At 53.7% G+C, this 27,216-nt stretch overlaps 12 protein-coding genes across 12 annotated transcripts; 5 read left to right on the plus strand and 7 right to left on the minus strand.

The window, feature by feature from the left end:
* Window positions 1-392: 392 nt before the first annotated feature.
* On the minus strand, window positions 393-1,871 carry SNP2 (Aspartic protease snp2; the record flags this gene model as incomplete). Its single annotated transcript, XM_056209899.1, has 2 exons — window positions 393-1,263; window positions 1,501-1,871. 2 exons carry the CDS (start codon window positions 1,869-1,871, stop codon window positions 393-395), a joined length of 1,242 nt encoding a protein of 413 aa, XP_056076721.1.
* Window positions 1,872-3,867: 1,996 nt separating this feature from the next.
* On the minus strand, window positions 3,868-6,153 carry DBP6 (ATP-dependent RNA helicase dbp6; the record flags this gene model as incomplete). The annotated part of the gene is made up of 1 exon (XM_056209900.1): window positions 3,868-6,153. The coding sequence occupies one exon, from the start codon at window positions 6,151-6,153 to the stop codon at window positions 3,868-3,870; it is 2,286 nt and encodes a 761-aa protein (XP_056076722.1).
* Window positions 6,154-6,378: 225 nt separating this feature from the next.
* Window positions 6,379-8,074, plus strand: SPT14 (Phosphatidylinositol N-acetylglucosaminyltransferase GPI3 subunit; the record flags this gene model as incomplete). Its single annotated transcript, XM_056209901.1, has 5 exons — window positions 6,379-6,395; window positions 6,448-6,479; window positions 6,528-6,562; window positions 6,610-6,998; window positions 7,045-8,074. 5 exons carry the CDS (start codon window positions 6,379-6,381, stop codon window positions 8,072-8,074), a joined length of 1,503 nt encoding a protein of 500 aa, XP_056076723.1.
* A 239-nt stretch (window positions 8,075-8,313) lies between these two features.
* On the minus strand, window positions 8,314-9,091 carry N0V89_001087 (uncharacterized protein; the record flags this gene model as incomplete). The annotated part of the gene is made up of 2 exons (XM_056209902.1): window positions 8,314-8,858; window positions 8,920-9,091. 2 exons carry the CDS (start codon window positions 9,089-9,091, stop codon window positions 8,314-8,316), a joined length of 717 nt encoding a protein of 238 aa, XP_056076724.1.
* A 2,356-nt stretch (window positions 9,092-11,447) lies between these two features.
* Window positions 11,448-12,834, plus strand: N0V89_001088 (uncharacterized protein; the record flags this gene model as incomplete). Its single annotated transcript, XM_056209903.1, has 2 exons — window positions 11,448-11,740; window positions 11,817-12,834. The coding sequence occupies 2 exons, from the start codon at window positions 11,448-11,450 to the stop codon at window positions 12,832-12,834; spliced, it is 1,311 nt and encodes a 436-aa protein (XP_056076725.1).
* A 252-nt stretch (window positions 12,835-13,086) lies between these two features.
* N0V89_001089 (uncharacterized protein) lies at window positions 13,087-16,343 on the plus strand (the record flags this gene model as incomplete). The annotated part of the gene is made up of 2 exons (XM_056209904.1): window positions 13,087-13,092; window positions 13,290-16,343. The coding sequence occupies 2 exons, from the start codon at window positions 13,087-13,089 to the stop codon at window positions 16,341-16,343; spliced, it is 3,060 nt and encodes a 1,019-aa protein (XP_056076726.1).
* An 861-nt stretch (window positions 16,344-17,204) lies between these two features.
* Window positions 17,205-17,923, minus strand: N0V89_001090 (uncharacterized protein; the record flags this gene model as incomplete). The annotated part of the gene is made up of 2 exons (XM_056209905.1): window positions 17,205-17,360; window positions 17,426-17,923. 2 exons carry the CDS (start codon window positions 17,921-17,923, stop codon window positions 17,205-17,207), a joined length of 654 nt encoding a protein of 217 aa, XP_056076727.1.
* A 730-nt stretch (window positions 17,924-18,653) lies between these two features.
* N0V89_001091 (uncharacterized protein) lies at window positions 18,654-19,283 on the plus strand (the record flags this gene model as incomplete). The annotated part of the gene is made up of 1 exon (XM_056209906.1): window positions 18,654-19,283. One exon carries the CDS (start codon window positions 18,654-18,656, stop codon window positions 19,281-19,283), a length of 630 nt encoding a protein of 209 aa, XP_056076728.1.
* Window positions 19,284-19,831: 548 nt separating this feature from the next.
* N0V89_001092 (uncharacterized protein) lies at window positions 19,832-20,267 on the minus strand (the record flags this gene model as incomplete). Its single annotated transcript, XM_056209907.1, has 2 exons — window positions 19,832-20,014; window positions 20,058-20,267. The coding sequence occupies 2 exons, from the start codon at window positions 20,265-20,267 to the stop codon at window positions 19,832-19,834; spliced, it is 393 nt and encodes a 130-aa protein (XP_056076729.1).
* Window positions 20,268-21,290: 1,023 nt separating this feature from the next.
* GLO3 (ADP-ribosylation factor GTPase activating protein, ER-Golgi transport) lies at window positions 21,291-22,953 on the plus strand (the record flags this gene model as incomplete). The annotated part of the gene is made up of 5 exons (XM_056209908.1): window positions 21,291-21,359; window positions 21,433-21,568; window positions 21,632-21,815; window positions 21,872-22,683; window positions 22,736-22,953. The coding sequence occupies 5 exons, from the start codon at window positions 21,291-21,293 to the stop codon at window positions 22,951-22,953; spliced, it is 1,419 nt and encodes a 472-aa protein (XP_056076730.1).
* A 438-nt stretch (window positions 22,954-23,391) lies between these two features.
* On the minus strand, window positions 23,392-25,004 carry N0V89_001094 (uncharacterized protein; the record flags this gene model as incomplete). Its single annotated transcript, XM_056209909.1, has 4 exons — window positions 23,392-24,074; window positions 24,131-24,230; window positions 24,281-24,823; window positions 24,885-25,004. 4 exons carry the CDS (start codon window positions 25,002-25,004, stop codon window positions 23,392-23,394), a joined length of 1,446 nt encoding a protein of 481 aa, XP_056076731.1.
* Window positions 25,005-25,491: 487 nt separating this feature from the next.
* N0V89_001095 (uncharacterized protein) lies at window positions 25,492-26,593 on the minus strand (the record flags this gene model as incomplete). Its single annotated transcript, XM_056209910.1, has 3 exons — window positions 25,492-26,009; window positions 26,066-26,352; window positions 26,409-26,593. The coding sequence occupies 3 exons, from the start codon at window positions 26,591-26,593 to the stop codon at window positions 25,492-25,494; spliced, it is 990 nt and encodes a 329-aa protein (XP_056076732.1).
* Window positions 26,594-27,216: the final 623 nt, after the last annotated feature.

Here is a 27,216-nt window from a genome sequence, read left to right on the forward strand (position 1 = left end):
AAGCCAACTGCCGCTTTCTTGCTTGGATACTACCACGACACTACAACAGTGCCAATTGCACACTAAATTACGCACATTGCAACACTGCCGCTTCGGGAAGATCTCTGCCACGTATTACTTTCTAACATGCTGATTCTCAGCACTCAATGGTTGATGAGGGTTCGACATGTCTCCCCGGGTCCTAGCACGTACATGCATCACTTAAGGAGGCATCGTTACCGGTTTCTTATCATTAGTTACTGCCTACAGAGACATCCTGTCATTGATCCCATGAATCATGTACAGCTATAAAAATGCTAAGCTCGAAAGCGATAGACTACAATCCTGCTTCAACAGTAACAGATAGAAATCTCTCACATCAACAACCCATCCACGGACCATTTGACTGTAGCTTACAAGTTGGGCTGATCGGCGAAACCGATCCTGGGGGTGGTAGACCCATCGAAAATAACGTACTTGCTCTTCAAGAAGATGTCACCAAAGATGCTGAAGCCAATGCCGTCGTTGGTCTGAATACCGCCGTAGCAGGTCGAGCTACCGGTCTGCACAGGCGAGTAATTCATGTACTTTCCAGGGACACGCTGCTTGACGCCGTTGAGCGTGAGACTGAAGTCAGGAAGCGTGGCCGAGCACGAAAAGACATAGCCGCCGTAGGTCGCACTGTTGGTGGCGCCTGTGACCTTGGCGTAGTAGGCCTTGACGACGGCGGTGGGGAGGTAGAGCAGGGTGGTGCCGGTATCAGCGATGCCATTGATTGTGGACGAAACGGTGGAGCCGCTGCCGACGGTGTAACCGCTGAAGCTGAATTGCCACCAGCCCTGCGAGGTGTCGACGTTGATGTAGGTGATGGCGCCGGTGTACTTGGAGCTGTCGATGTAGCCGAAGTCGTAGGTGCCGGCAGCGTGGTACTTGAGGTTGGCGGCGAAGAGAGGCTTCGCGAGGGAGCTCTTGACGGTGTCGAAGAAGGTCTTTTGGGCCGTAGGGCGGACGGTGTTTAGAGAGGAGAAAGACAGGCCGAGCAGACCGTCGGTGTCCGTGTCGGAGGAGAATGCAGAGGACACCGATGTAGCGGCCTCAACGGCTTGCGAAGTGGCAGTTACACCACCAACAACAACCTTGTCGGCGTAGACGGTGCCGGCAGCACCAGAGCCATCGCCGTAGGAGATCTTCCAGGTAGCGCCGCTGACCTTCTTGGAAGCATCAACCTTGTAGTAGTCGTGTCCGCTCAATTGAGAGGAGGCTTGCAGCGAAGAGAAGACCCATCTGGAATTTGTTAGTTAGTGAGTGAATATTGCAAGTTGCCGAGTATCGTGCAATGCGTCAAAGGTCCAGTTCCTGCTGGGCGTAACTGTGCTCGCCAACTTTGATTCACGACATCTATTGTACACCCCACAGAAGCGTCAAGTCGATGTTTGCTCATCATGCTTAGACTTAGAAGCTGTGCTGATGACGCACGGTCGTAATATAACATATCAAAGAAGATTGGGAAAAGCCACTTACAGATCGCCAGATCCAGTATCGAAGTCAAGGTGGACAGTGACGGGGTTGCTGTCTCCAATTGTGACAGGAGAGAGATACAGCGAATCGTAAGCGTCTCCAGGTACAGCGGAGTCGGAGCCATTCTGTGCGAGGGCCGCAAGGACTTCGTCATTGGGACCGATCTCGGCAGCCTTCAAGAGGCTCGCGGGCACAGGCTTGCCAAACTTGCGGAGAGTCTTGACAGTGGCTGCGGCACCGTTCTTAGCAAAGACCTTGCGCTGTACTTGCTCGACGGAGAAGGTCTTGGGACGGCGGTCGACGAGGTCCACGGGAGTGGCGACAATTGTCGAGGCGAGGGCGAGAGCCGCTGTGAGGGAAGCAAAAGACGGCATTGTAGATGAACTGCTATAAGCGCTGGCCTGAGCTAAAAGGGAAGAAGGTCCTCAAGGATGATTGCCCACAGTGAGGATGAAGTCTGTGAAATGCGAGGGACAACGCATCTCTTTATACTCATTTGATTGTCCGTCGCACACAAGTTGTACATGGGGTCATAATCGGCCTGCCCTATGATGTGGCGGTCTACCAGTAGGTCATCTGGTAAACGCCCAGATGTGCGGGGCTCGCCTTCGCTCATCAAACGACGTGAGCACCTCGTTCAACGGCGAAGCCTTTCTTGGCAGGTACAGATGGTCAGGTAGATGTAGGTGATCGTCGGCATAAACTAACCTTCCGGTTTGAGATCGACAGCCGGGCAGGATCATGCAGCTTATCCAGGCCACCACCTTTGCAGCCACGACCGATGTAGCTAAGAACCCGGTAGGGGACACCGACTTAACTCTTCTTGTGATGTAGGTATACATCGTTGGCGTTATCCTCGGCAATTGGGCCGTTGATGTAATTGAAGGGGTTCTCAACTTCCACAAACGTTTGCTCAGCACGGCCCGAATCACGTTTCATAAGTCAAGTGGCCGCCATGGGCAGCCACACTAGCCTTGCAGTACCATTGGCGAACATGGTAAATGAGCGGTTGAAGCCTCGACTATCGAGCGCTAGCGATCATCGTTAGTGGAGTAGGTCGAATGGAATGAGGATGGTGCAAGAAACAAACATGTCCCGCCAGTCAAGAGAGCGAAGCTTGCAAACAAGCAATATCGCCTGTACCTTGGCGAAGGCAAGATCCCTTGTCGCTACCGCTTGGAGGTGAAAATACTTGGCGGCTCGTCGATGTCGCGATAGCAGATTGGCCGACGGATGAAAGTGGTTTCAAACGTTGCGGTTAGACCGGTCGCAACTCGGCAGACTGAACGGCGAGCAAGAGCCGAGGAATATCATGTCGCCCCTGAAGGGCTGTTTCTCCCTTCTTCCACTTCCATCATGACTCTGGGTCTTGATCATGATATGACAGAATGCTTTTTCAGCACGCAAAATATTGCATGAGCGGTACGGTCTGATGCGACAGTGGGGGGGCGAAGTGCGAAGTGTGGCGGCAAGCTCTCGCAGCATCCCCGCCAATGGCTCCGAGCAAATAGATTGCCCGGTATTGCCGATCACATACTGTACCAGGTAGATGCGCTTATTCGACGGACACGGGAATGATAAGGGAAGTTGGGTGTTGTTGAAGAAAGGTTTAACACGTAGCGCGCACGCGAGCAGTAGGGGCCACTAGCGTTCAGGGAGCAGCTATACATCTCGCCGTCGTACATCTAGCACCCAATGGCTTTTGGCAGCTGCCTTGCGCAGCGTAGTCGCGCACGTTGCATTCCAAACAGATTCGCCCACCAGAACATGGTGTAGCCTGAGGAAGGTCGGATGTCGTGTGGCTTCTGTCCGACCTGCCCCATTTGGACGTAGGCCCACCCTCCCACATGCCCCTCGATCAATACCAACCCGTATTTCTGGATCACAGCGTGGGGATGAACCTAGAACACGAGAGATAGGAGGGTACCAAGCACCATGACCAAGACTTCTTCGTACGCAGAAGCTTTGGTCTTGAAGCTTATCACGATGCATCTCGAGGGCTTGTCATGCTGGGCATTGATCTGCGCATGGCTTCCATCTCATCCATCTTCGATTGACAGCTATGTGACATGGGGGCGAGGCTGACCGTGCGCAGCTCAAATAGGAATGCCAATTGATGGAAGACACTGCATCGGAGAGACCGGTCATCGCGCCCGTGGTTTGGTAGCATGTGATAACGCGTCACTGTTTGCTCCATGCCGTAATGTCGAAAAGAAGCACCGAAGTTGAGGCTCCCTTCCTGTGGCTAAAACGTGAAGCTCGGAGTTGCGTCACTCTCAGCCTTCCTCATGCGGGTATATCGACCGGTATCATTGTCGCGGTGCATATTGGACGGTTATTGTAAGTTTACGTACAGTGCGCCGTCAAAGTTCAGCATCCATCGGCGCCCGCAACAGCTTCTTGCAATTCGGCCAAAGCCGCCTCGTACGTTCTTCTCCTGTTGTACTCTACGTTGCGCTCTTTCCATTCCACACGCGTAACCTTCTTGTCTCCTCTTCTAATATTGTCGCCTCTTGCAAGTTGTTTCCAGAACCACGCTGCCTCTGACTTCATGACCAAAGTCCAGGCCTCGCCGGGTTTGCCTGCACGCGCTGTCCGACCGATGCGATGAACGTAATTAGTGACACCAGGGGGGATGTCGTAGTTGATGACGTGCGTAATGTCAGGAATGTCTAGGCCGCGCGATGCGGCGTCAGACGCAACCAATATCTTGACTGAACCAGAACTGAATGATCGCAGTAGCTTTTTAGATGCTTTGGCTGTTGACGAAGGGGTCATGGTCTGGAGATACTCTTTGAATGACGGTTCAAGAACGGATAGAAGATGTGATAAACGCGATGCACTTTCGTTGCTCTTTGTGAAGATTAAGACGCGATTCTTGTGCTTTGCAATTGAAGGCTTCTCGGCAGGCTTCTCCTCGCTCTCAGAATCGCTGTCTTCGATTGATAAATCACCTGATGTATCTTCCGATGAGTCTTCATCGTCCTCGCTGTCACTCGCCTCTTTGTGTCCGTCTTCGTTAACAGATGGGAAGACACAGGTCAGCAAGAGGTACAACAAGTAGAGAGGCTTCTTCTGTCCATCGCCAACCGGGACGGCGAACTCGCTCAGCGTTGATGGAAGGTCAAAACTATCACCCTCGGGCGTGGCGAGATATTGTTCATGCTCGTCTTGCACATGGACCAGTTTGGGTCGTTTGAGCCTTAAGGCCCCCAGCTTAGTTAAATTCTTCTCCATGGTAGCACTAAGAACGACTTTAGTGACACGGCGCGCAGATGAAGACGGTAGAGGAGGTCCACGTCCTAAACGTTGCCTTTCTCTTCGAAGCCGTTCCTGCGTATCCATCATGTCTGCCGGAGTCTCGCCATGTAGAGCATCCATTAGTACTGTCGACCAGCCTTGAAAGTTTTGATTTAGTAGCTGGTCTGCTTCGTCGATGACCAACCACCTGATACCGCGCAACAGAAATCCAGTCGTAGATTCTAAATGCTCGACCAATCTTCCAGGGGTGCATATGAGAATGTCGTTTCCGGAGTCGTAGCGTGGCACATGGTCGGCTGGCAGTGTCATCAGATCGTCTATTAAACCGCGATTCTCCACGAACCCAGTTTCCCTCTGCTGTCTGACTTTCTCGTGCAGGAGTGCAGCTCTTTTGGGATCGTACTGCGCTCGCATTTTGACCAAATGCTTTTGCTCGGTAGCAAAGGGAACGCTTCCCACAGCGGTTCCAACCTTGATCTTGGTACCAGCACAAAGTTCTTCCGCGACTTGCAGAGCTTGATCTACGAGTTGTCGCGTCGGAACAACGATGATGGCAGATAACACTGGGGTAGTCCGGTCTCTTAATGCTTCAGTGATAGGCAGAAGATATGCCATTGTCTTTCCAGAGCCTGTCCTGGCCGATACACAAATGTCTCCAACATGTTGTCCGTACCCGGGTTGAAGCATTGGTAGAAGCACAGACTGCACAGCCAGAGCCTCTGTATATCCATGTTTCTCCAGTTTCTTCACAAAGGTCGGTTCCACGCCCAGTTGATCAAACGGTACGCGCTTGGAGGCTTCGACAGTGATAGGCTGCGCCAGCCATGTTGGCAAGACCGAGAAAGTCGGCTTGAATGTGGGCTCGGGCACAGGTTCGGGTTGAGGGAGAGGCTGTAAGCCTCGAAGCACTACCTCTGGCTTACTTTCCAACTCATCTTGCGGCTTCTGCTGATGCTGCTTTTTGACTTTGCGCGAAACCTTCTCGAACTTTGATAAAACGGTCTTGTGCTTCTTTGGTGTAGCGGCGGCTTCATCATGCTCCGGATCGAGCTGTGCGTCCGAATCACGCTTCCGCTTCTTGGGCTTCTTGGGTGGCTTCGGCGGCGCATCCTCTTGAGCATTGGGCATAATGGGTAGACTCGCGCCATGAGCCTCCTTCCGCCCCTCGGGTTGCGATGCTGCTGTGGGAGTCGACTTCGGAGACTCTGATGGCGAAGGTTTAGGAGGTTGCCAGCGCTGAGCGCCTCCGATAGTGGTAGCCTGTGAAGGCTTGGGTGGTTGCCAGCGCTGAGAGCCTCCGAATGGGCTTGATGGTGCGGGCTCGAAGGTCGGTTGTTCAGGTTTCGAGACCTTGGGCGGTACCCAGCGCTGAGTGCTCCCGAACATGGGCGCCATCTTGAACCAAAGTCTGTGTGGGCAAGCGCGATTGTGGTTGTGGTCGCAGTTTCCAAAAAGTTAAATGCCAAGATTTCGCGGTCCCAAGGAACGCCGACGTGGAGCCTCACCGCGTCGCGCAGCGTGGGGTAACTCAGTGCATGATACCACCACAACCCTTTGAGAGACTTGCTATGCATCATCCGCGTTTGCACCCTAGAGGTTCCCGTCCTCAGAAGATTTACCATGCCTTACAATATCGCGTATGCAATTCTAAAAAGTCACTCACCATGTACACAGCTCATGTGTCTACAGCATGGTTAGCGACAATTTCTACCCGCAGCCCGGTATGCGCGACCGATGATCACTCGGATACATAGTCTAATTGGCTCCAGGCGGGGTCGAAAGTCATATATACCAGCTTTCCAGTGTAGGTTACCTCACAGCCACCTTGATACCACGCACTCACGCAACCAGAAATTGATCAACCGTGGCCACAAAGTCATTGTTATCACCCACGCTTTCAAGGGACGCAAAGGAGTTCGCTACCTTACCAATGGCCTCAAAGTTTATTACGTCCCATTCTGGACCGTCTACCGCGAGACTACGTTTCCGACCGTCTTCTCCTTCTTCCCCATCTTTCGGAACATCGTTGTCCGCGAGCGAATCGAGATAGTACATGGCCATGCCAGTCTCAGCAACCTTTGCAACGAGGCGATACTTCATGCGCGAACTATGGGCTTGTTTACCGTATTTACAGACCATAGCCTCTTCGGCTTCGCAGATGCTGGTAGTATTCTTACGAACAAGCTTCTCAAATTCACCCTGAGTGATGTAGACCATGTCATCTGCGTCAGTCATACCTGGTATGTAACTAGACCTCTCGCAGGAATGGGCACTGAATATTCCTAGCAAAGAGAACTGTGTTCTACGAGCATCGCTTGACCCGCTCATGGTCTCAGTCATCCCAAATGCCGTTGTCGCTGAGAATTTTCGACCCCTTTCCCACGACTCTGTCAATCCTCGTCGCAACAGCGGCCCCGGGTCTCCGCAGCCTCTCGGATCGCACGACACGATAACGATCGTAGCCATCATGCGACTCTTCTATAACAAAGGCGTGGATCTTCTCATCGCAGCGATCCCCCGCGTACTTGCGTCGCACCCGAACGTCCGCTTCATAGTCGCTGGCACAGGGCCGAAAGCAATCGATCTCGAGCAGATGATTGAGCGGAATATGCTACAGGACAGGATTCTCCTGCTCGGAGCGGTGCGCCACGAAGAAGTCCGTGATGTCATGGTCAAGGGCCATATCTTCCTGAACCCGTCGCTCACGGAGGCGTTCGGAACTGTGATCGTGGAGGCGGCATCATGTGGGTTGTACATCGTCTGCACACGCGTGGGTGGCGTACCTGAGGTCTTACCCAACCACATGACCGAGTTTGCCGCGCCCGAGGAAGACGACATTGTTGCAGCAACCGGGCGCGCGATCGCGAAGCTACGAGAAGGGAAAGTACGAACCGACTTGTTCCACGGCCAGGTCAAGCAGATGTACTCTTGGACTGACGTCGCTGAGCGAACGGAGAGGGTTTACGATGGCGTCGTGGGTGCTGCGGGTTCCGAGGAATTCGGTGGAGGCGATGCAGCGCGCGGCCGCGCTGGCGTCCGAAGCTTTGCGCTCATCGATCGGCTCAAGCGATACTACGGCTGTGGAATCTGGGCCGGCAAGCTTTTCTGCCTATGCGCCGTCGTAGATTACCTACTCTACATCGTCTTGGAGATATTCGCACCTCGCTCGCGCATCGACATGTGCAGGGATTGGCCGAAAAAGCTATTTGAGGGAGACAAAGCGAAGACTGCGGACCTTGTAGAAGAATCGGATCCACTCACTCGTAAGCGAGGCTTGCGTCGCAGGGTACAGAAGGAAGAACCTGATGCAATATAAGAGTCACTGGCATGTGAACCAAGATACCCTTTGTGTAGAGGTTGAAGAATCTGTATTTGATTATCTGAATTACCCTAGGTCCATCCTTGTCTACACAGACCAAGGCTCGAAAGCGACGATCGCGACACTAAGTATGCCAGTCGCTAGAGAAATTCCCTCGAAACGCCGCCCAATGCTCTGTACAGTCACACCCTTCCCAGGTCCTTCTCCTTCGCCCTCATACAGTGTAGCTTCTTATCCTATTTCCAGAACCAGTACTCAGCTGCATACTGCACGATAAAGAAGCTTGCCTGTCCCTCGCACGTCTTCGGCGCTACACCGCCAGCCGTCTGCAGTCGGTAGATTTCCTTGTAGTCGCCCTCGACGCCAGTAAGCTTCAGCCATGGAACGCTGCCCAGCCCATTCTCTCCCTTGACACTCTCTGCCGGCGCCGTGCTGTTCGCGGCGCTCTTGGCCTGCACATAACCGTAGTTGCTCTTATCGGCCTTGAGAAGGAACAAGGGCACGCCAGCGGCGGTGAACTCGTGGTGGCCTGAAACAGTATACTTCTGGACGTCTTGGTTGAGGTCGATGGATTGGGTGAGGGCGATGGAGGGAATGGAGGCCAGGACGGAAGGTGACCGGACCGAGTAGCACGTTACGTTGTAGAGGGTTGCGTTTGCGCCTTGGAGTTTGGGGGCGTCGGTGGAGGTGGAAGATGCGCAAGTGTAGTTCTGGGTGCCGCGGCCGATGGCGACGTGGGCGAGGGCGAGGCCGGAAGATACAGCAGGGAGAGGGGTCGGTGCTGTGGGGTGTTAGGCACGCTGTGAGAAGAGAAGGAGGAGAGAGGAGGGGAAGGGACGTACCAATCGGCATGACTGCCTTGGAGAGATCACAGACGCCGTCCTCGAGCTTGCGGATGGTATCCGGGCTGAGGTACCGCCTCTCGAGGTCGCCGATGGTCTGAGAGGGAGTAGGCGCTGCGAAGATGGCGGGCGCGAAGGCCATGACCAGGGCGAAGGTCGTTGAGAAGAGCATTGTTGAGGTTGTTGTAGAGGATAGGATGGACGGTAGAGGAGGCAGGTATTATGTCCTCCAGAGCAGTACTTGGCGAAGGTTCAAAGTCGTTGCGTCGGCTTGTTCGATATCCGGCACCGAAATAGCACTCCCGTAATGAAGACGACAGAAAATAGAAAGAAGGGTATAATCCAGGTACGATAAGAGGAGAAACTCGAGATCCAGATCCCAAGTTCAAAGCGAAACAAAACAAACGTAAAGGGAAAGCGTTCAATCGATCACAGTCGTTCCTGCCTTTTCTTCGAACCGACAATTGTTTGATAGCTGCGATGCCCTCGACTTCCCCCGCGTACTTGTCCCCCATATATACATCTGAGACCTTCCAAACTCCCGCCAGCCGTTGGCGCCAGCATCAAACATGCAGGCCCGCCGAGCAAAAATAGTGCTCCAGGCTTATGATTGGTCGGGCCCAAGCGCGGCGGGCCCAGGCTCTACCGCCGCACGGATCTGTCGTGCATGCTCGACTGCTGATTATGGCATAGTACCCGCTCAATGTCTGTTAAAATAGATGAATTGGGGAGAAAGGCTGGTCAAGGCACTGATTGGTGCGCACACGGGTGGAGGCAGTCGCGCCGCGGCGTGGTACAGCAGAGGGAAGCATCTGGGGAAAGGGCGTTGCTGTTGATGATGAGCAGAGGAAGCATGTGGGCCAAGGGCGTTGCTGTTGATGATGAGCGGAGCGTTGCTATTCTGGAAAGTGGTCTCAAGATGACTGCAGTGTCTCAAGCCTTCTTTCCTCCTCCGCAGCAGCCCTGGAGCTGGAGCACACTTGCACACGTGCGCACTCGAACAGGTCAAAACACCTTGCTCATACACGCGTCCAGGCCGTGGCAAGCATGGCGTGTCAGCTCCCCCCTCCCAGGGCCCTTCGCACCTTCCCAACCGCCTCTCCACCTTCCCGCAGAGCCGCCCGTGCAACCCGTCCTCGACCAAACACCAAACGATTATAGACCGCTAATATCCTGTTTTGCAACCTTCGCTGCTTCGTTAGCCTTGCCCACAAATTGAACTTAATATAGCTCATCTGGTCGATTCGACAGACGTAAAAGCGCGTTAATATCCCCGCTTTGAGCGACGACCAATCATATGCGGGCCTGGGGAAGAGGTAAGCGCTTGCGTGCCGGGAAGTGGGTCGCCAACGGCTGATGTTGGAGAGATGGCTGGGTGAGAGGGCCTGAAAATGGAAGCGCGGAGGAGAGCATCCTGGTGGTCATCTTTGAGATCGGTGTTTGTGCTTCCGTGCCTGCATCGAACAACCAAGCAATCTGCACATCTTGTGAGCATCACTTGGGACATCTGAATGGACCATGTAGCGCGGGGCAAATTGGCTAGGAACTTGTTTTCGATTGCAATCTTGGTCTTCCGTGCTTCCTCTTTGACCTTGTCTTGGAAAGATGAGATTTGGGTGAACGGGTGGCAACCATTTCATTTGTCGAGAGCCCGGACTGTAGTCCACCCGGCCACGAGAGGGCATGTCTGGCTTGTTGGCCACCGTGATTCAAAGACTGTATACGGTATACGCGAAACTATAGAATCATGTCAATGCGACAGACACAGACCTCTTTTGCTACAACGAACCTTGACAACATAGATTCTCTTGATCTCATTAAACAGCCTAGCCGACCAAGCATGCTTGTGTAGATGACGAAGTGCGTGCGTGAGAGATGCATCGTGTTCGAAACCTTTGAGGTGCAACACGGTCCATCTGCAGTTGCTTGTTCTAAGTATTCTTAGGCTTATGATGAGGGACCCTGGACTGTGTGAGGTGTATTGTTCGAGAGAGTATCGGGAGTATGAAGGCTAGAAAAAAGACACTGAACTTGGACAGGCATATTACAAGGATTGATGCGGGCAGCTGTAAAGATGTGAGTCTACATCGCCTGGCACGTATTGAGGTGTTGATATAGATGGCATGTCCACTCTACAGGGATTCTGCTGTTACTGTATCGCTACGCTCGATTGTATGCAGTAATGCCCGTATTTATGTGGCTCATTGCTGCTTTTCGTACTCATGTACTCAGACCCTCTGAGCGTAGGGCGCGTTTACATACATTTCGGAGTGGGGGCGCATGTGAACTCCCCGTGTTGCCGCAGTGGTGGAGAGCGGACGTCTTTGCCGCAACCCCACTCTTCTCAAGATCGCGGCTGCCAAGCATCTGTGAGCGATCCCTGTCTAACTTTATCGCCTCTCTTCACACGACGTAAATCCACGTTGCAACCCCGCACATAGTTGCCTTTCTCTTCCTGTTTATGTAGTGTATATTTCCATGGCTCTGCTTGTTCATACAGACCACCGACGCTCCACATTCCCGTGAGCATGTCTCCCATGGCGTACATGCGGCCAATTCCGACGGCTGCGCGATGCCTTCGCAACGAACGCCTCGCTAGACCGCGTATTCCAGCATTGGGAAGTGTGAATAGCGGCTATGCGACGGCTTTGCACGCGCATGAGACGGCTGCAGAGAGCAACGGAGCTGCAGTTCCGCCCGTCGCAAGCTCAGGCTTGCAGCAGCGCAAAGAGGCGATACGCAATGCAAAACCCTTCTCCGATTTCTTGACGGACTCGTTCAACAGGGAGCATGATTACCTCCGGATAAGCATTACAGAACGGTGCAATTTGCGCTGTTTATATTGTATGCCAGAGGGTAAGACAGCCTGTCATATTGCAATCTACTTGTGCTGATAGTACCTCAGAGGGCGTACCGCTGTCGCCGCCTGCGCATATGCTCACCACTCCCGAGATATTCTACCTTTCCTCATTATTTGTATCGCAAGGCGTCACCAAAATCCGATTGACAGGCGGCGAACCCACCGTACGCCGAGACATCGTTCCCTTGATGCAACAAATCGGCACCCTGCGCTCGCAAGGACTTCGCGAGCTTGCTTTGACCACGAACGGAATATCATTGCACCGGAAGCTGGATGCCATGGTCGAAGCTGGGCTGACAGGCGTCAACCTCAGCTTGGATACTCTCGACCCATTCCAGTTTCAGATCATGACGAGACGGAATGGTTTCGATGCGGTTATGAGGTCCATCGACCGTATCTTGGAGATGAAGAGGCTTGGTGCGAATATAAAGCTCAAGGTCAATTGCGTCGTAATGCGCGGGCTGAACGAGCGCGATATAATACCTTTCGTCGAGATGGGCCGGGAGAAAGACATTGAAGTGCGCTTCATCGAGTACATGCCTTTTGGAGGCAACAAGTGGAGTAAGGGCAAGATGATCAGTTTTCAGGAGATGCTGGACATAATACGAGCGAAGTTTCCAGGACTGCGAAGAGTCGAGGGTCACAAGAACGACACGAGCAAGACGTACGAGGTACCGGGCTTCGTGGGCAAAGTCGGCTTCATCTCAAGTATGACGAACGATTTTTGTGGGACCTGCAACCGCTTGCGAATTACAAGCGACGGAAATCTCAAGGTCTGCCTGCATGGCAACGCTGAAGTGTCTCTCCGCGATCTCCTCCGGAAAGGCAACAATGGCGAGCCAATTGATCAAGAAGCTTTTGAGCGCATCAAGAAAAGTGAAATGGACCGGCGAGAAGGTCTGCTAAGCGACGAAACCACCGTTGGCCGGAGACAACGCGAGCAAGAGCTTCTGCAAGTAATCGGCCAAGCTGTGAAACGAAAAGCTGAAAAGCACGCGGATATGGGGGACCTCGAGAATATGCAAAACAGGCCGATGATCTTAATTGGTGGGTAATGTTCGGCTTTCTTTTGATTACAGACGATTGTATGCCCTCACGAATATTGGCCGACACGTTTGCATGGGTGGCGTTTTTGCATTTACTAGGCGGCTGGACTGGCACTGTCATTTTCGAAGATAGACGTGTTGACTATATATGTCAATCTATACCCCATGCGCCACCTTACGAGTCCTCTGTGTGAGGACGCTTGCTGACTTGCCTAGACCAGTCAATGCAGCCCAGCGCAACCAGCAACAGCTCAGGTCGCGATGCCCGTTCACAAGTCAACACACAATATGTCCCAACACCCAGCGCTGCTCTAGTTCGAGCATGGTCCATAATCCCACCGCCACGATTGTCGCCTCCCTCGCTTTCCCTCCATTCGGGGTTTTCAGGTGTCCGCACCTACGCCACAGGCGCCAAAGCTGCAATAACTTGGAAAAGAAGAATGCAATTAGAAAGTGCCAGAAAGGACAGAGCTCGCTATAATGAAAGAAAAAAAAACAAAATTCGTTGGAGAGCCGTCGATGGACTTAGCAAAGCCACAGCCGGTTCTAAGACTGCACAAATCGCGGCTATCCGTAAGCAGATCAAAGATCTGGAATGGCGGTTGAAGTTCACAAAAGAGAGCCCGCCGCACGTGGCCGACTCCAGTAAATTTAAGGTGTGGCAGGAAAGAGTGTCAGCTATATCAGAAGAGAAGGCAAACCGAGAGAGCGCGCGTGCGATGTGGCGCTGCAACAAGAAGATTGCTTCTGCGGCGATGAAGAACGAGGAGCATCGCAAGAAGCTGGAGCACAACTGGAAGGCTAAGGTCCACGAACTCGAGTGCACGCTACTCACGTGCAAGTACCAACTTCGGCGGCACGCGCCGAACGGACCGGAGCGTTTAGAAGATCTGGATGCTGAGCAACTGCGACTAGACGAAAAGGCCGCGAAGTTGAGGGAGGAGACCATGCAGGTGAATGCGGCGGACGAAGCCCGAGCCGAGAAGAGCGCTGCTAAGAGAGCGGAGAGGAGGGAGAGGGAGAGCAGGAAGAAAGATGAAGAGCGCCTCGAGAGGGGCCATGCGAAGGTGCAGTGGGACGACTCTCTCTGTGCAACTTGGCGGAGGGACATTAAAGCTGCTCAGAACGCCGAAGCAGAGGGGTCAATATTTTTGGACGCAGCTTTGTCGGCGCAAGAGACGGAAGTGCCTGAGATGCAAAGCCTTGTTGAGCGCCGAGACGCACTGAAGAAGACGCTGCAGGAGACAAGCCGCCAATTTGGGGAGGCATCTACTCAATTACCGCGGTTGCAAACACAAGATTCAAAGGCGGAGAAGCTCATCGCACATTGGGAAGCGTTGAGAAGCCAAAGGGAACCTATCACCCAGCAGTATCCTCGCTTTCTTGATCGGCATAGAAATTCAGGGCAATTCAAACATTTGCCGGAGGAAGAAGTTAGGGCCATTGAAGGCAATCTCCCTGAAGGTCACCCAGCATCGCTCGAAGCGTCTTCAAACAGCTACAACAATGCAATAATGCTAACCCCTGAGAAGCGACAGGCATATGATGATCGCAAGCCGTTGGATATGTCGCTGACAATCGCCGAGCGCGAACGCGACTTAGAAAAAGCACTGAGTGCAGTGAGAGACGCGGTCAATCAGCGGGAGATCGAATTGGGACGCAAATTGACGCGCAACGAGTACGAACATCTAAGGAGTATCAAGAGGAGCGAGGAGTACAAGAGGATGAGAACAATGGATTTTACAGGCGAAAACAATACACGAAAATTTGAGCCTACCGCTCGCGATGGTGGACTTGTCCATTCCCAGCTCGAGGATATCATATCTAAGCGGCAAGACCCCACCGCAGAAGTCCGGCAACAGCAATTGCGCGATATACAGCAGTCTGTTGTGCACTTGAAGAAGCTGGCTTCTGCTGCGAAGGCTGACGGTTTTGGTCTGGCAACTGCGAGGAAGGTTGAAGAACTACTCCGCGAGCTGGAAAAAGAGGCCATTACCGTTGAGCAGCAGACCGAACCCGCTGTCAAATCCAAAGAGCCAGCTGAGGAAGCAGTGCCACTCATCCGATGGTCAAACCAGAATCCCAACGCGATCTCCCGCCAATCTTCTAGGAAAGAGCAGGCAGAGAAGGCTGCTCCTGTTTCCGGTCATTCGAACCAGCCCCAGCCCCTTCGTGCCTGGTTGAGCCCCTCGCCTGAAGTACCGCCAGTGCGTTCGCTGTCTGATCAATTGAAAGCGCAGCTCTCGCCCTCACAGCAAGTCAAGATTGACGATGACCTAACCGTCGATGTCGAAGCCGACGTGCCAGAATTGCAAAACCAGCTCTTCGAACTCAGCCAGAGGCTGAAGAAGGACTACCCCCTAATGGATACGTTACCATACGACGTATGGAAATCGAAGCAGCGCAAAACGCTGCAGACATGGCTGAAAATTCTCGTCTGGAAGTGGCAGACGCGAAATGATGACATGGCAGCTGAGAGCGCTGAGGCTGATCCAGACGTCAGCCAGGACGTCCGAGCGCTGCTGGACCAAATGATCCTTGATCACGATCTCGACCAGCGAGCCGCAGCGCGCATGGCGAAGCGATGGGCAGAAGCCTTCGTACGAAAAGAAGTGAGGAAACTGGGTGTCGAACGAAGTGACGCCGCCGAAGATCTTAATTGGGCCCAGATGGACGCTGGCCTGGGCTTTTTGCAGGACGAGGGCGCGGCCGTTGATGAGGAGCGAGCGAAAGCCTGGGACACTGCCAATGCGGCTAAGAAGGATAAGAGGAAACCTAAGCAACACATACCTGAGGATCTGCCATTTACATGGAAAGGCAAAGGCCAAGGATATCGCATCGGAGCTAACCACGCGTGGCAAGCCGTGAGCGCAAGCGCATACCACACGCTTGCTTTCCGACGACAGTACTCTTCCAGGGAAGGCACAAGAATACCGGAGGTTGAGAGAGACCCTTTTTCTTCATCCGCAGACAGCCCTGACCCCCAACCCACACCAACGCTTCCGCATCTGACATCTTCGGGCGACGCACACATGGTCTCCGTCTCTTCCAAACAGCACACACCTCGCACCGCCATCGCCACCGGCACGATCTGGTTCTCGAACCCCCAGCCGCTCTCCCTTATCCACTCCGCCTCGAACAAGAAGGGAGACGTCCTGTCCGTCTCCCGCATCGCAGGCATCATGGCCGCCAAACAGACGCCCTCACTCGTTCCACTCTGCCACCCCATCTCGCTTACACACGTCGGCGTCACTCTACACACCTTTCCCTCATCATCCCCAGACCATGAAAGAAATTTCGGCGGCATCGTGGTGGAGAGTAAAGTCCAGTGCGTCGGCCAAACAGGCGTAGAAATGGAAGCACTAACAAGCGTGATGGGCGCTGCTTTGAGTGTTGTGGATATGTGCAAGGCGGTAGATAAGAGTATTAGAATCGACAATATCAGGGTCGTGTTGAAGGAGGGTGGGAGGAGCGGGACGTGGAGGGAGGAGGGGTGGGAAAGCAGGAGGGAAGAGTAGATTTGTACGATGAAAGTAGGTATGGGTATATGAGTGGGAGATGTTGTATTATAGTGCATGCATGGAAATGGCGTAGCATTTAGCATTTTCGGTATTGGCTTGGGTGTATGGGTATTGGAAGGATGCGAAATACTCATCGAACTTCCCACTTGAGCTTTTGAGACTTGCTGAGCATCACACCAGATTCGACAATTAAGCTGCTAGTGCGCTACACTGTCCAGAAATCAACTCGCCGATTGATACGAAGCCGTGGGCAGCTTTCAAGAACAGGGAGCTAGGTAAACGGATGAGGTCAAAGGGCCGAAGGAGTCCCTAAAAGGAAATATCATCTACAACCCTTCCCAGACCAGCACCCCATCAAACAATGTAACTCTTATCTACCGGCTCAGCAACCCGCACATCCGGGGTCATACGCTCCTCTTCTATTTCCCTTGCAAGATGATTCGTCCTCTGATCCCACACACTCCTAAAAGCCATCCGGTATGCCACGAGCGCGAACAGCGTACCAACACACGCCCCAAACACCACTTCATGAGGATGGTGCCACATATCCCGGACCTTACTCGCCGCTATAATCACCGCCACCAAAATCGGGGCAACGAAAAGCACCAATCTCCAGTGCGGTACTCTGGACGCATGAGAGTTCCTCGCCTCATCTACACTAATTTCCAACATATCCCCCGGCTTCACAACCCCCTTTCCCTCAGCATGCGGCTTGTGCCCCAAAATGCCAAACTTCGCGTTGAAGTACAGCGCAAGGAATCCAAACCCCGCGAACGCAGCGCATGCGTGACCAGAGGGGAAGCTCATCTGCGCCTCGCGCAGTTTAGCTGATTCGCCACGGCACACGTCCGACGTGTACTACATGGCGTTCGGGCCTTGGCCGATGCCGCCGAATGCCGGCGGGATGGCCGGGTTGCAGAGCGAAAGGAAGTGTGGGCGCAGGCCGCCGATGATCCATTTGATGAAGGATTGGAAGAGGGTGGCGGTGGCTAGGGCGTAGCCGAGGCCGATGCACTGTTCGACGGTATTAGACTGAATGAAGATTTGGGTGGTGGTGAGTGTAAGATGAGAAGGCTTACAGCTGCGTTGCCGTCCCAGAAGCTATTGAAATACCATCCTGATATGGCGGACATGATCAGGAACGGGAAAACAAAGCTGACTGCTGCACTCCAAGTCGTATTGATGTACTCGTTAACGTACGGCTGCCCGTACTTCAATCCCCAGTCTGTGGTGTGAATGCCTGGATACAAAGGGAAATATCTCGGCATCAGAGGGGACGCGGTCAAGTAGATGATGAAAGCGACCAAGACGCAAAGGAGCTGTGTGAGGACGTCGAGCCAGCATCGGCGGAGCCATTCTTTGAAAGTCGGACGGTCTGGAGGATTAGGAGCACGGAATTTGGGGAGGCGTTCGCGGAAGCGGTCGCATTTGCTAGGAGAAGTGGGTTTATTGGGAGAAGACAGAAATGTAGGGAGCCTTCGACGGAGACGGGCCAACCGAGCAGATTGGGCGGTCTCTTCGGGTCGATAGGGCGGGATGGCCTCCGGATCGCGCGATGACAGGTTGGGTATAGCCATGGTGTTTGTTTAATGCGTGGTAAGGATGGCAAACTCGTGTCGTGATGTCGCAAGCCTCAAGGGCTGCGACAAGAAGTGAGGGAGATGGAGGAGATGCGGCCTAAAAAGCCGACTGATCGTTACACGTTCCTTCCAATCTCGTCTGAGTTGTAGGAGCAATATGCACCTTCCTTCCGCGAGAGCGGCCATGACGGGCCCTGTCCGACACGCGCAAAATGCTCTCGTGATAGCTCTGAAAACCGTTTACGGAACAAGGAAAAGTTCATCGAGTCGTCTAAGCGGCAGTCAGTTCCCTCGGCGCCTTCACTAAATATAGAAGGCACTTCTGTGAGCAAACACCATTGTACACGCGTGAGAAGTTAAGGACGGGTGTCGGTACCATAGGAAGTGAAAAGGCAGGGACGACTATCGTTGGCGTTTCAATATTCCGGAGGATACTGTGATCCGCCGAAAGCGGAGGGGATGAGGCTTGAGATGTATTCCCACAGTCGGTGATCTGGCATGACCGCCGAAAAGGGCTGCCTGAACCACAACACTTAGGCCGACCATAACTTCCTCGCCAAACCACCAGAACAGCGCTACACCATCATCTTCGCCGCAAGCTTTCAATTGTTCAGCTTCTTTACAGCTCTCGGGCAAGATATCCGAGTGCACTGTGGCATAGCAGGATCTACAAAACACAGCCAACAGAACCTCTCCGAACATGGGAAAGAGGACGACACCAAGAATCATGTCCTCCTCTACCAACTCCTCAAACACCCATCTCCTCCCTCGTAGCAATATATTCCGCCCAGCGCAACCTACCACCCTCCAGCGCTTCCGCAACCCAATCGTCTTCTTTGCAACCTGGCTCTACACGCACCAGCCCTCACTCTCTCCTCCCTCTCCTCCATTTCCACCCTCAGGAAAGCTGAAACGCAGAGACAGCAGCATAGCACATCCACTAAGAGTAGTCTGCATATCTGACACACACAACACCACACCCACCGTACCGAGGGGTGATATTCTAGTCCATGCGGGGGACCTGAGTCAGAATGGCACGTTTGAGGAGGTGCAGAGGGCGGTGGATTGGATAAGTAGCCTGCCTCATGAGCATAAACTTGTTATCGCGGGAAACCACGACCTCATCCTTGACGACGTCTTTGTCGCCGATGCACCTAATCGAGTCTTCACGACAGAAGATGGGAGGAGAAAAGAGGATCTAAAATGGGGCGACGTCATCTATCTCGAGGATTCAATGGCTACGATTAACGTGCGAGACCGAAATATCACGGTATTCGGATCACCGTACACACCGAAGTACGGTAATTGGGCGTTTCAGTACGACCCCGCGAAGGGGGGGAAACCTGTGGCGCGGTAGAATTGCGCGCGACGCAGATATAACGGTGACGCATGGTCCGGCGAAGGGCCATTTGGATGCTAATGGGACAGATCATGCTGGGTGTCCGTATCTGCTCTCCGAACTCCGGAACACTCAACCAAGACTCTTTGTGAGTGGGCACATACATGAAGCAAGGGGGCGAGAGGTCGTATGCTGGGATCAGGTGCAGAGGATGTATGATGCTGCGCTAGGCAGCCATGTCGGTGGGTGGTTTGTATTCGAAATCGGTGTACTGGCTTGGGTTTGGCAATGGGTGGGATGGGCGCTTGGGAGGAGGAGAAGGGAGGCGAGGACGACGTTGGTGAATGCTTCGACGGTAGGACATTGGGGAGTAGCGAAAGGGATCGTCGTGGACCTATAGCCATTCACGCAGGGGAACTGCATGTGTTACCGCAGTAATGAATGCTACTGTGGGCGTCTTCATTATGGAAGATGTATGCGTGCTGTTCATTACCAGAACGACACCTACTCATTGTTGAGCTTGCTTTGACTCAGCCCATTCAGCAGGGTCCTTTTGAGTTTGCTATTCAGGCAGCGCCGCTGTATTCCTGTTCGACCTCCGGTGCGACCTCGTAATGCACCTTGAAGAGCTTGTTGGTTTCTCCATTACTCTTGCAGACGTCGTCGGGACAAGCACCTGTTGCAACTACCACAGCTTGCAGCGCTTCTAATCGCGCATAGTTCCTCGCCTTTGAGATAGGCTCATCGCGCTGCAATACAGCCCCTCCAGCCCCGGCCCGGCGCATTATACACCTGGACGTTCCTGAACAAGCGCAGGGTATCTGGAATCGAGTCGCCAGCCATGAAGAAAGCATTAAGTGCCACCATGAGTTCCGTGTATTTCACGCGGCCTTTTAAAGCCTTTTCCTGCTTGATCTCTTCGGCGGTGGGACCAACTGCCAACTTAGCGAACGCAAACCAATAGTTATCGAGGCACGACTGGTGATACGACCTGACACGCATTTGGGTATAAGTCCACTGATCGTATGCTGGACCCAGCGTATCGTGAATGTCGGGGCTTGCGCCTTCCAGAATTTCGAGGATGGCATATCGTTCTTGATCGTACAGAAAGCCACCAATTCTGGGGACCAGTCTGCCAGTCTGTGATGGCGTGTGCGACATGGACCTATCTGTAAGTGAAGATTCAATTGACATGTCACATATTAACCGAGTAAGTGCGCAGCTGTCTCGACTAAAAGACAACCACATTCCCGAGGGAGCTTCGGCAGCCTCGCTTGCTATCGTTGAGTACGAGCTCTTCTGTTGTGCTATGTCCGCTGAATAAAGTGGCGGGGTGTTTTGGCATTCGCCGCTGTACCGATTTTGCGACATGCGAAGGCCCAAGTCGCGACAGTCTGAACCCCGTAATTTTTGATGATCTTGACAGATTCGCCTTGGTGAAATGTATTGCGATGCTGCAACCGGCTGGAATTACTCCTTCTTGGGCGAACGGGTCCTGGGCGACTGGTTCTTCAGCGTTGGGCTTGGAGAGTGTGCAACTCATGTTTCCAAGGATAGATTGTCTTGTGAATCAGGCAAAGAGTGGCTTTTGGTGACATACGAACATGAACAGGGGCTTAGAAGTTTTGTATTTAACCAAGGTAGGATGTGAAATGAGCACATCACGGGTACAAACTTGTGCTGAATAGATGCATACTTTACAGGGACAGAACGTGTCGAGAGCGAGATCCGAGGAGGTCGTAAGGGCATGAATGTGGCTCAATAGACGATGGTTCCGAGTATTGATGCTTCAAGCGATTGATGTGCCGTTTTGTCAGTGAATCGACAAGAAAGACTGGAAGCCGCCGAGGCTGAGACGGCGGCGCCGCCGAAACGGACTGGTCAAGGCTTGTTTAGTTTCACGTGACGAACATGGAAGGTGGCATCCCCGACCGCTGCAGGTGCGGCCAAATGTCCCCACCAGCCTCTACTCGACAACTCCTGCTCACTCGCCGCACAACACTGTTCCTGTTGTGATAGCCCACCATGGCTCTCGCCACAAAGGACCAGTCGAGGAACATCTTCGCAAAACTGAAGGTCAAAGCTGCGAACAAGGTGTGTTATTCAGCCCGCACCCAGGGGAAGGAGCGGTCAATGGGCGGGCAAGGCAACTAATACCTACGCACAGGTATGCTTCGATTGCGGCGCGAAGAACCCAACATGGAGCTCCGTTCCGTTCGGCATTTACCTCTGCCTTGATTGCTCTGCGAACCATAGGAACATGGGAGTGCACATCTCATTCGTGCGGTCGACGAACTTGGACAGTACGTGAAAGCTGAGGGAGCGAGAGATTCCAAAGGAGACCGGATAGGTGCTAATGGATGTAGTATGGCAATGGGATCAGTTGCGCACTATGAAGGTTGGCGGAAATGAAAGCGCGACCAAGTACTTCCAGACGCACGGCGGCTCCGCTGCACTGGCGAGCAAAGACCCGAAGACGAAATACACAAGCAATGCGGCTACCAAGTACAAGGAGGAGCTACAAAGGCGCTGTGCTGTAGATGCCAGACAGTATGGCATTTCCAACATCCCCTGGACAACGTGCGGATCTGGCTGACACCGTCTAGATATCCTGAAGAAGTCGTAATAACAGACGTGCCAGAAGCGAGTGGCAGCGAAGGGAACAACACTCCAGCCGGCGAGGACGACGACTTTTTCTCGTCATGGGATAAGCCCACCGTCAAGCGCCCCTCCAACCCACCATCACGTACCGGTACACCCCGCGCGCAATCTCCCTTCTTGAAGCCGGGTGCAGCTGGTAATGGCACCGACCGACCCAAGTCGCCACTAGCAGGCGGCTCGGCGACCACACCACCCGTTGCCAGACCTGCTGTGAAAAAGACCACCTCCGGAGCAGCGCCGAAGAAGAACATCCTCGGGGCCAAGAAAAAGGGACTGGGCGCGAAGAAGGTTGTCGCTAGTGACGGTCTAGATTTTGAGGAAGCAGAACGCAAGGCCCGCGAAGAAGCTGAACGTATAGAAAAGCTAGGCTACGACCCCGACGCGGAAGCCGCAGAGGCAGCTGCGACGACCAAGCCCAAGGCCCCCGAAGCTTCCAACATTGTCGCGCCAACGCCACTCTCGCCGTCTCGCGGCGGATTTGGCACCACCTCGAAACCCGAGAAGTCAACTAAGGAAGTGGAACGATTGGGTATGGGCGTCGCACGTCTCGGATTCGGACAGGTGGGCGCAGCGAAGTCGGCAGCTGCGCCAAAGAAGATGGGTGGTTTCGGCAGCACAAGCAAGCCCGTTGAAGACGACAGTGAGACGTACGCACGCGAAAAGTTTGGTACGCAGAAGGGTATCGGCAGCGATGAGTTCTTCGGCCGCGGCTCTTTTGATCCATCCGCAGCAGCGGAAGCCAAGTCTAGATTAACAGGTATGTCTTCTCCCCCTTCACGAAATCGGAGTGGGATCTAACGCTTCAATAGGCTTCGAAGGAGCTTCCGCCATCTCGTCGAACGCCTACTTCGGCCGCCCTGAAGACGACATTCCTGAAGACGATTACGGTGACCTGGAAGGCGCTGCGAAGGATTTCGTGCGCAAGTTCGGTATTACAGCAAGCGACGATCTGGAAAACCTAACAAGCTTGCTAGGTGAGGGAGCGACGAAGCTGCAGGGCGCCATCCGAAACTACTTGAATTCATAAGCGGAGATCGGTGCGGGCGTTTGTGAGCGGCTTCGGATTTGATTTGGGTGGGCAAGATCTTGGTTGGTTAGACGGCGTCGGAACGACCAAAAGCACTCATGGGGATTCTGAAGGTGGATGAGTCGGCAGAGGTGTGCCGTGTGGTGAGTGCGGCGATGTAGAAACTGATAGAGGCCGGGTGCGAGCCGCTTATCTTTCTCTAGTCTTCGATCAAGGGCCACTTTATTTAACCCTACCTCTCACGGTTTCAGTTGGTCGTGAATTGACTTGGATCACTTTCCACATGGCGTGCTTATGCAGGCAAATATGGTCACGGTATATTTACCTCCGTACACGGGAATATACGACTCTCAGTGGGTCAGTCTCCAAACAACCAAGCACATCACCGTATGAACACCTGCTACGCTCGCCGCCACTTATCGCCACCCAACGTCAGCTTTACGCAAGCTTGGGTGTAGCATTCACGTCATTCGTCTGCACAGGAGCCTCGCTCTTACCAATCTCTCCGCTTCCGCTCTCCTCATCCTGGTGTGTATTCACGACCCCAATCTCCGTAGTATGGAACTTGTCGACGACAATGCGGTACGCCGGCACAAAATTCACCGCAAGTGTGTACGTCCACGCCGCCAGAAAGAACGCCAGCGGCACGCTCATCGCGATTGCCGTGGGCGCATGTCCCGTCGCATAATCCGCTAGTCCCTGGGAATCCGCTGCCGCGAACAGGATAGGCGGAACGACAGCACCGCCTGCCACACCGGCGATGATGAAGCCAGAGCCGCGCTTGGAGAACTTCCCCAGCCCGCGCATGCCGAGCGCCACGATGGTGGGGAAGATGATGCTTTCGAAGAAGAGGGTTACGTAGAGCATTGACATGCCGGTGTTTCCGCGCTGCGTGATCGAGGGCGAGATGAAGATGATGCAGCATGTCATGAATGCGAGGAAGACCCAACGCGGGCGCACGTAATTCATCAGGAAGGAGCCGACGAAGCGGCCGAGGGCGAAGGCACCTTGGGCCCCGGAGAGGAAGCGCGCAGCCGTCGCAGAGGAGGTGCCTTCGCGGGTGTCGACGACGTAGTTTATGAAGGCGCCGGCGATGGCGACTTGAGCGCCGGTGTAGCAGACTGGTTGGCGTTAGTGATGTGCGAAGCGACAAAATAGGGAAGAAGGGAAAGCGCACATTGCGCAGCGGCTGCATGGAAGAGGCGGTATTGCTTCCAGAAGGGCTTGACATCTGTTCCAGCGTGCGTCTCCTCTGCTTGGAACGCCATATCCGCGTCCTTTCATTGTCAGCTTCATGTAAGCTTCCTCCACTGTCTTATCTGCTTACCGTGATCTCTGGAATGGGGGTGACATAAAATACGAACGCGAGTATGAAAACGAAGATAGCAATAGCCAAATACGTCCACTGTACGTTCTTCAAGCTCGGATTCTTATCGTCAACATTGTTGAAGAAGACGTACGACCCCAAGACGGGTGCAATCACCGTTCCAATGCCATTGAACGCCTGCGCAATATTGATCCTGATCTCACTGTACTTGGGCGGACCGCACACGGTCAAGTACGGATTTGCCGCCGTCTCGAGCGATCCGAGGCCGTTGCCGGTAATGAAGATGGCGACGCAGAAGCCGCCGAAAGAGCGGTACACAAGGGCCGGCCATGCGATGAGCGAGCCGACCCCATACAGACAGAGGCCCCAAATAAAGCAAGCTTTGTAGCCAAAGTGGCGCAGGATCCAGTTTGCGTGGCCGAGGGAGGCGAGCGGGTAGGCGCCGAAGTAGGCTGCCTGCAGTCCGGAGCTTCGCGACCGAGTAATGTTCAGAACCTCTTGGAAGTGCTTGTTGAGTGTGTCTATGAGACCGTACGAGAAGCCCTGGGCATTCATTAGCCGTGGACGATGCAGGCGGTGAGCGGCAGTACGTCGAGGTACATACCCAGAGGAAGAAGAGGATTGTGACGAGACAGAGAGGAAAGATGGAGTCTCGCAGCGTGAGCTCTGCGGCCCGTGTTCTGTTGTTGCCAGCCCTCAGGCTGTGTCTCTTGAAGATAGGCATGATGCCCGATGTGCTGTATGATGATAGGCGACCTCAATTGAAATCTCGCTGCTTCACACGCAAGAGAAAATAAGAGACGAAGTCATCCAAGGCGTTGTAGCACAGAACAGGTCCAGCTCCCCGCACATTACATGCAGGGCAGGTACGACCGGGCAAATAGCTTCCGACCATTGGGAGCGACCATGGCGTTACCCGAGTCTTGCACCCGGGGTACTTCAGCGTCACATCAGCCGTTGCGCTAGGCGCAGCGAGGAAGTTGGGGTAGCAAAAGCTGGGGTAATTGCTGGGGATCGACACACGACGGTGGCGTGTGTCGACATGTCGAGCCGGGCAAGCAAGGGCCGAACGAATCATGTGCAAGTCTGGGCAGGAAATATGTACTGTTGTATTGAAGAGAAGCTAAGCATCGCACAGCGGCATAACAAAATGGTAGAATATTTACAGCAAAGCATCTCGGATCCGCGACGGCTTCTGTCTGGCAGCCAGCTTAAGAGAGGTAGCTGGTGTCAACCCAAGACGGGTACGAGCTGCCCAACACAGTCGAAATGCCAACAGCACTCGACAGCTTCTTCGCGAAGCTCGCCCTCGTCCCCGACGCACCAGCACCCGTGTTGCCATACTCGCCGTACTCGACGTGATCCGTGTTCGGCGAGTCGGTTCCCCAAATGTGCCAGCCGGCAGCGTTGATGACATTGCTGAGACTGGTGTTCTGGAACACCACACGAGCATAGTCGCGCCATGGGCGGCCGAGATAGAACGATCCTGCGGCAACAGACTGGCCCGAGGCAGCAGCGACGGTCGACTTGTTGATGACGTAGTAGGATGGGTTGGAGGACGAGTCGCGGCCGTTAGCGGTGATGTAGTAGCCGCCGCTTAGGACTCTGATGTCGACGCCATCGAACCAAGCAGCAGCCTTCTGACCGAAGATGAAGTCGGTTGCACCTTCGATGTAGCATTTGGCGTAGACTTGGGCCCCGTTTTGGGCGAGGAGGGTGTCCTGAAAGCCTGAACAGCTTGTCAGCACAGCGTACCATTGCACCAGTGTGGACATGGTATGCTACCTTTGAAAGAGACTCCGTAAAAACCCGTCTTGTCACCCTGAGCACTGACGGCTACGGCCTGAGAGCCTTTGCCGTAGCTGTTGACAATGTTCATGTTGTACACTTTGAGATTTCCAATTTCGGCCCGAAGCGTAGCTGAACCATCGTTGGTCTGGCCGCTTGCCTGGCTCAAGTTGTAGGTGATAGTGACCTTGTTTCCGGCGTAGCTAGAAGTGTCGGCTGTGTAGCCATAGAGGATCAAGGGCCCCTTCAGGGAGTTGATGGAAACCTGCTCCTTGTAGGTTCCCCTGGTCTACCCAGACTGGGATTGTTAGGCTTGTTCTGGGCTGATATAGGAAGGAACATACTGCATTGAGAAGAGGTCGAAGACTGTGAGAGAGCATTGACGGCGGCTTGGATGGTCGAGTACGTGTAGCCGCTGCCTACAGACAGACAGCCTGATGGCGGAGAAGTGCGGCTCGCACGCTTCTCAAGCGGTGCGGCCAGGCCAGTGGCAAGCAGAGTGACGAACGTAACAACAGCCCACATGTTGAAATTGGTACGTAGAAAGTACACACCAGAACGAAACGAAGCGACTGAACGAAAGTGAATAGACAAATGAACGATGCCTTCATATACTTAGTAGACGGAGGAAAGTCTCCTGTGTCACCGTGTCCAGCACACACATTGAGTTAAGGATTATCCGTCCAGGTGCTAATTTCGCGCCTGTCATTGCTCTCACCGTTCGAAACAATGCGCTTGGCGCTAGTGTGATCAAAAGCCTCGAAACTAGATCTTCGAACAAGCTTTGTGGGGAAATCTTCCGGAGCTTTTGGTGGTTGGTGGAATGTGGTGGGCTTGTGCGCGGTCCATGAGCCGGCACTTAAATTGCACATGTGTGAAGCAAGTCAAATGGTTGTGCGCCAGCACGGCTTTGATATACTTTTAGCTGCCTTCATCTAAGGGTACCTATTCTGGCAAACCAAGAGTCGCTTGTGGTGATGATGCCCGGAGGATGATGTTGTACAGTATGGAGAGCTTAGAGGGTGGGACAAAGCCATAGAGGGCAACACGGCCTTGGGTCTGTGCGCTCGGGAACGACGTTTCAGCGAAATCATCATTGAGATTGATTCTGGACACAGGTACAACTATCCATTCGTACGACCGGGTAT

The sequence above is a fragment of the Didymosphaeria variabile genome, assembly GCF_027946475.1.
Source record: "Didymosphaeria variabile strain IMI 356815 chromosome Unknown scaffold_1, whole genome shotgun sequence".
In the NCBI taxonomy this organism is placed as follows: domain Eukaryota; kingdom Fungi; phylum Ascomycota; class Dothideomycetes; order Pleosporales; family Didymosphaeriaceae; genus Didymosphaeria; species Didymosphaeria variabile.